The sequence below is a fragment of the Bubalus kerabau genome, chromosome X (genome assembly GCF_029407905.1).
Source record: "Bubalus kerabau isolate K-KA32 ecotype Philippines breed swamp buffalo chromosome X, PCC_UOA_SB_1v2, whole genome shotgun sequence".
NCBI lineage: Eukaryota > Metazoa > Chordata > Mammalia > Artiodactyla > Bovidae > Bubalus > Bubalus kerabau.
The window spans coordinates 13,553,150-13,559,885 of NC_073647.1; the positions used below are offsets into that span (position 1 = coordinate 13,553,150).

General features: G+C 52.4%; 1 protein-coding gene across 1 annotated transcript; it reads left to right on the forward strand.

The window, feature by feature from the left end:
- The first annotated feature begins 613 nt into the window (after positions 1-613).
- On the forward strand, positions 614-6,347 carry TEX13C (TEX13 family member C). Its single transcript, XM_055564671.1, has 2 exons — positions 614-4,215; positions 4,799-6,347. Exon 1 carries the CDS (start codon positions 798-800, stop codon positions 4,203-4,205), a length of 3,408 nt encoding a protein of 1,135 aa, XP_055420646.1. The 5' UTR covers positions 614-797; the 3' UTR covers positions 4,206-4,215; positions 4,799-6,347.
- The last annotated feature ends 389 nt before the right edge of the window (positions 6,348-6,736 follow it).

The following is a 6,736-nucleotide window of genomic DNA, read 5'->3' on the forward strand; positions in this document are numbered from 1 at the left end:
TATATGTGTGTGCATGTGTGTATGTGTGTGATTGCAGCCCCTAGATGCATGCTGTTGCTGCTGCTGCTAAGTCACTTCAGTCGTGTCTGACTCTGTGCAACCCCATAGACAGCAGACCACCAGGCTCCCCTGTCCCTAGTATTCTCCAGGCAAGAACACTGGAGTGGGTTGCCATTTCCTTCTCCAATGCATGAAAGTGAAAAGTCAAAGTGAAGTCGCTCAGTTGTGTCCGACTCTTCACGACCCCATGGACTGCAGCCCACCAGGCTCCTCCGTTCATGGGATTTTCCAGGCAAGAGTACTGGAGTGGGGTGCCATTGCCTTCTCCGCCCTAGGTGCATGATCGGCAACTATTAGCATCTGGAAGGGATCCGCAGAGCCTGCTGCAGCAGTGTGCTTGCATCCTGCTGCCTGCACCAACTCCCCCCTCCCCTCTGCCACGTCTGGTCTCACTGCGGCACCCAGTGCCGCTTCTGGTCCGCTCATCCTGTAGAGGGGGCTCTAGCTGGATGGCAGGTCTAGCAGCCTTGCGTGCGTGCGACTCAGCACGCCTGTGACGAATCACGTTCTCTGCACTTCGGAGGTTGGCATGGTGGTGAGTGAACGTGTTCTACTCTCGGTGAGGAAAGCGGGACTATGTGAGGGACAAAAGGGACAAAAGAGGCGGGCGAGGAGGCGAGGACTGAGCTGGGAAGTGAAGGGCGGACTTGGTAGCAGCTGTAGCTTTTAGCTGCCGCGACTGCCGGAAGGCAGCGTCTTCCTCAGTGAGGTGGTTGGTTGACTAGGCCTCAGCGGCCATGGCTGTGGACTTTGGGGACAATGCCAGTGGCTTTCGCCACATGGATGTAATCCGGTTCATCAACAATGAGGTCCTCGAGAACGGGGGTGGCCCCAATTTTTACATGGCCTTACGGTCGCGACCCTGGAACGAGATAGAGGATCAGCTGCAAATCGTGGTTGCTGACCCGCGGGTGCCGCACACCGTCAAGAGGGCCTGTGCCTGGAGCGCACTGGCATTGAGCGTCCGTGTGGGCGCAAGGCAGTGGGAGCAGCAGGCTTACCATATCAGGCAGCTCCAGAAGCAGGTGAGGGAGCAGGAAGCAGCTTCCCGGGCCCTGGCCAATGAGCTGAAGCGCCTCCGTGAGGCGCGTGAGGAGCGTGATAAGGCGGTAGTGCATCGAAGCGCATGGTTCACCCTGAAGCAGGTGATGGACGAGCGAGATATGTTGCGTGGGCGACTGCTCCAGCTTGAGAGAGCGGCCCAGCTAGCACCTGTGGCACATGAAATGCTGCCTGGGCCTGGAGCTGAGCAGCTTGGGGCTACAGCATGGCCCATGACTGTACCGGAGCAAGGCAAGATGGTGGCTGTGGGAGCACAGGGTATGCCACATTCAGAGAGTCAGATGGCAGCCCCAGCAGCTGTGGTTTATGTCCCCGGACCTCAGAGCTCCTTTGCCCAGGAAGTGCAACCCCTTCCACCAATGATGGTGCCACATCCATTCCCATGCCATGAGTCATTCCCACCGGGATACCCATATATGACACCTTTACCACCTTTAGCAGTTATGGAAGGGGGAGCAGTCACGGCAGCAGCAGTGCCAGTAGCAGTCACACCCCAGGTGCCTCCTCTGGGGATATACCCACTTGGTCAGTGGGCTGCAGTGGGGGCCCAGGAAGAGATGGCCCCACCATGTGACCCGAGTTTCTATGCCCAGGAGGAATATTCTGAGAACATCCAGGGGGGAAGTGCACAGGAGGCCTGCAGAAGCCACAACCAAGAGAAAGGTGCTGTGTGTGCCCAGGGGATGTCCTCCCTGCAGGACAGCAGAAGCCACAGCCGAGAGGAAGGTGCTGTGTGTCCCCAGGGGATGTCCTCTGTGGGGGAAAGCAGAAGCCACAGCCGAGAGGAAGGTGCTGTGTGTCCCCAGGGGATGTCCTCTGTGGGGGAAAGCAGAAGCCACAGCCGAGAGGAAGGTGCTGTGTGTCCCCAGGGGATGTCCTCTGTGGGGGAAAGCAGAAGCCACAGCCAAGAGGAAGGTGCTGTGTGTCCCCAGGGGATGTCCTCCCTGTGGGACAGCAGAAGCCAGAGCCGAGAGGAAGGTGCTGTGTGTCCCCAGGGGATGGCCTCTGTGGGGGAAAGCAGAAGCCACAGCCAAGAGGAAGGTGCTGTGTGTCCCCAGGGGATGTCCTTCCTGCGGGACAGCAGAAGCCACAGCCAAGAGGAAGGTGCTGTGTGTCCCCAGGGGATGTCCTCCCTGCGGGACAGCAGAAGCCAGAGCCGAGAGGAAGGTGCTGTGTGTCCCCAGGGGATGTCCTTCCTGCGGGAGAGCAGAAGCCACAGCCGAGAAGAAGGTGCTGTGTGTCCCCAGGGGATGTCCTCTGTGGGGGAAAGCAGAAGCCACAGCCAAGAGGAAGGTGCTGTGCGTCCCCAGGGGATGTCCTTCCTGTGGGACAGCAGAAGCCAGAGCCGAGAGGAAAGTGCTGTGTGTCCCCAGGGGATGTCCTTCCTGTGGGACAGCAGAAGCCAGAGCCGAGAGGAAGGTGCTGTGTGTCCCCAGGGGATGTCCTCCCTGCAGGACAGCAGAAGCCAGAGCCGAGAGGAAGGTGCTGTGTATCCCCAGGGGATGTCCTTCCTGCGGGACAGCAGAAGCCACAGCCAAGAGGAAGGTGCTGTGCGTCCCCAGGAGATGTCCTCCCTGTGGGAAAGCAGAAGCCACAGCCAAGAGGAAGGTGCTGTGTGTCCCCAGGGGATGTCCTCCCTGCGGGAAAGCAGAAGTCACAGCCAAGAGGAAGGTGCTGTGCGTCCCCAGGGGATGTCTTCCCTGTGGGGCAGCAGAAGCCACAGCCGAGAGGAAGGTGCTGTGTGTCCCCAGGGGATGTCCTTCCTGCGGGGCAGCAGAAGCCACAGCCAAGAGGAAGGTGCTGTGCGTCCCCAGGAGATGTCCTCCCTGCTGGAAAGCAGAAGCCACAGCCAAGAGGAAGGTGCTGTGTGTCCCCAGGGGATGTCCTCCCTGCGGGAAAGCAGAAGCCACAGCCAAGAGGAAGGTGCTGTGTGTCCCCAGGGGATGTCTTCCCTGTGGGACAGCAGAAGCCACAGCCGAGAGGAAGGTGCTGTGTGTCCCCAGGGGATGTCCTTCCTGCGGGACAGCAGAAGCTACAGCCAAGAGGAAGGTGCTGTGCGTCCCCAGGAGATGTCCTCCCTGCGGGGCAGCAGAAGCCACAGCCAAGAGGAAGGTGCTGTGTGTCCCCAGGGGATGTCCTCCCTGCGGGAAAGCAGAAGCCACAGCCAAGAGGAAGGTGCTGTATGTCCCCAGGGGATGTCCTTCCTGCGGGACAGCAGAAGCCACAGCCAAGAGGAAGGTGCTGTGCGTCCCCAGGAGATGTCCTCCCTGTGGGGCAGCAGAAGCCACAGCCGAGAGGAAGGTGCTTTGCGTCCCCAGGAGATGTCCTCCCTGTGGGGCAGCAGAAGCCACAGCCGAGAGGAAGGTGCTGTGCGTCCCCAGGAGATGTCCTCCCTGCGGGAAAGCAGAAGCCACAGCCAAGAGGAAGGTGCTGTGTGTCCCCAGGGGATGTCCTCCCTGCGGGAAAGCAGAAGCCACAGCCGAGAAGAAGATGCTGTGCGTCCCCAGGAGATGTCCTCCCTGCGGGAAAGCAGAAGCCACAGCCGAGAGGAAGGTGCTGTCTGTCCCCAGGGGATGTCCTCCCTTGGGGACAGCAGAAGCCACAGCCGAGAGAAAGGTGCTGTGTGTCCCCAGGGGACAGTGCCCCAGGGAGACAGCAGGAGCCACAGCCAAGAAGAAGGCCCTGTTTGTCCCCAGGGGACAGTGCCCCATGGAGACAGCAGGAGCCACAGCCAGAAGGAATGTCCAGTGATGCCCCAGGAGAAGTGCTCCATGAGCAGCAGCAAGTTCCCCAAGCAAGAAGGTCCAGAGAAGCCCCAGGGGACATGTCCCCTGTGGTACAGCAAAAGTTATACTGTGAAAAAAAGCTCCAGGAAACAGGAGCAAAAGGCGAAGCAACCAAAAGAGAAGAATTCCTCAGATACCCAGCATCAGCAGAAGCCTACTATACCTCCCAATCAAAATTGTTGGGAGTGCCTGCGCTGTAAAGCAGTGAATTTTCCATGGCGCAAGTCCTGCTATAAATGCAAGAATGTCTGCAGGGCATTTGAGAGTGGAGGCCTGGATCCAGGAGAAGCTCACTGATTTCAGTAAGGTAAGTAAGAATGGAAACACTCCAAGGAAAAACCAATTTCCTAACAACCTCTCCTCTTTTGATTAAAAGGTAACTCATTTATTTCACAGAAAATTTGAAAATCAAAATTATGAAATAAAAAATTAAATAAAACAATCCATTATTTCATTACCCAAATTAAGCACTTTTTATCATCTGAGCACACATACAAATATATACACACATGCATGCACACACACAATTATATTCTTATTTGTACACTTATTTTAACAAAGATAGACTACTTTGAGTATTACGTGTTTAAAATAGAGGACTTCTAATTCCTTTTAAGTTTGCAGGTGCTGGATTCTGGATGGCTGATGCTAATTGGTTGACACCCTGGAGGCACCGAAGTCATGAAGAATTTTTTTTTTTCACTAATTTCTGTTTTCTTATTAACCACCTTTTCCTGAAAATGCCACCTTTTCCTGTCTTTGCCTCAGAATAGCCATATGCTTTTAGAGTTATATGCTACATTGAATTTTAGGAGTACTGTTTTTCCTTGAAAATGCTATTGTTCTTTTGTAAACTACTGCAGTGCTCATGTTTGCTTCTTGTCTTTAAGTTTTATAGGTAGGGGCTCATTTTTGTCTCTGAGCCCCATGGAATTTGCCTGTTGCTGAAGAATCTGAACCTATCCCGTTTAGAAGATCTTCCAAGATCCTGAAGAAATCACACTTCATTTCTGACTGACCTGCACCTCAGCGAGACCCTCCCGGCTGGCTGAAGCTAAGAAGAAGTCAGGAAAGAAGAGATGCTTTGGGACTTATTAGAGGGAAAAGGGATACAACATAATTTTGTTAGGATTTAATTTCTCTGTTGATATGGAATTATTTCAGAAGTGCTAGGGGGTGGGTTTGCAGTGTTAAATTCTATAGATGATAGCAAATTTGATAGGTTTCATTTAATTAAACAACTAGTTATTGATTGTCTAGTATATGATAGGAGGTAGAATTATATTGTATTATCTAATGTACACAAATCTTTTTGGTGAGTTTGGTTAGATGACAGGGAACAGCATAATTTGAGATACATTATAGATTAGAGGTGACTTTATTTTGCATGTTGTGTGGCCTTTGGGTAAACCCAGTTGAAATAGCATCCAGATATTTTTGTAGTTCCAGGGGCAAGATCAAAGAGATTTTTGTGGATGGACTTGATTTCCCAACCGTTCATCTCGTTGGTCCCAGATGATACAAATAAGTAGTGGCAAAGAGCAGTAAAGTTCAGGCAGGACTTTTCTGATACTCTCCCGATTTCCTCCCTCGAGATGGACAGCTAGTTTCCTGGTTGCCTGAAAGACCACTGAGTGACTGCCTTAAAGAAGTGCTTGGGGGAGTGCTGGCAACACAGCTTCAGGCAGCCACCATCCCAAGCCCCTTTCCAGCCAGTGGATGAAGAACAAAATGTGTTCTAAGGACAGACATCATGCTGTGGATGGTGCTTCTCTTGGGAGGACTAATTGGATTAAAAGTAGAACTGGACTGGGACAAGTACTCTTGAGAATGCCCTTGGGCCCTTATATTCCACTTTGTGTGTTCTCTGCAGGCGCTCTGCTCCCCTGAGGCACCTGCTGCAAGCCAGGGGGAGCCAGGGTAGAGCCCAGGGGCTGGAAGTCAGATCAGCCTCCAGTCTGAGCAAGAGGTATCCTGGAGTTTTCCCAGGAGATTCCAGCTCACCAGGCTCAGGCTCTGTCAGAAGTTTTCTGTTTCTTTTTTTTTTTTTTAAACTTTACATAACTGTATTAGTTTTGCCAAATATCAAAATGAATCCACCACAGGTATACATGTGTTCCCCATCCTGAACCCTCCATCCCTCTGGGTCGTCCCAGTGCACCAGCCCCAAGCATCCACTGTCGTGCATCGAACCTGGACTGGCAACTCATTTCATACATGATATTTTACATGATTCAATGCCATTCTCCCAAATCTTCCCACCCTCTCCCTCTCCCACAGAGTCCCTAAGACTGTTCTATACATCAGTGTCTCTTTTGCTGTCTCATACACAGGGTTATTGTTACCATCTTTCTAAATTCCATATATATGCGTTAGTATACTGTATTGGTGTTTTTCTTTCTGGCTTACTTCACTGTTTCTAACTAGTAATAAAGAGTGTTCACTTATTGCTGTGTCTTCTGTGTAGTGTGTACCTCGGGGACAGGTTTGCTCAGAAGTGGCAGTTGATTTAATTATTTTAAATTAATTATTTTTTTTTTGGTTGAGCCATGAGGCTTGTAGGAACTTAGTTTTGCAACCAGGGAATGAACCCAGGCCCATGGCAGTGAAAGCACTGAGTCCTAACCACTGGGCCTCCAGGTAATCCCCAGAAGTGACCATTTAAATCTGAAGCTTCCCTCCATCCCACTGAGAAGACTGAAAGTTAAATGTCATTCACTATTGAAGGGCCCCTCTTCTTCCTGTGAGTTACCCAAGAATGGGAGGGGGAGGGCCTTCTATGGGGGCCTTCAGTCCATTGTTACTGTCCCTGGTACTCTCACTGTCCA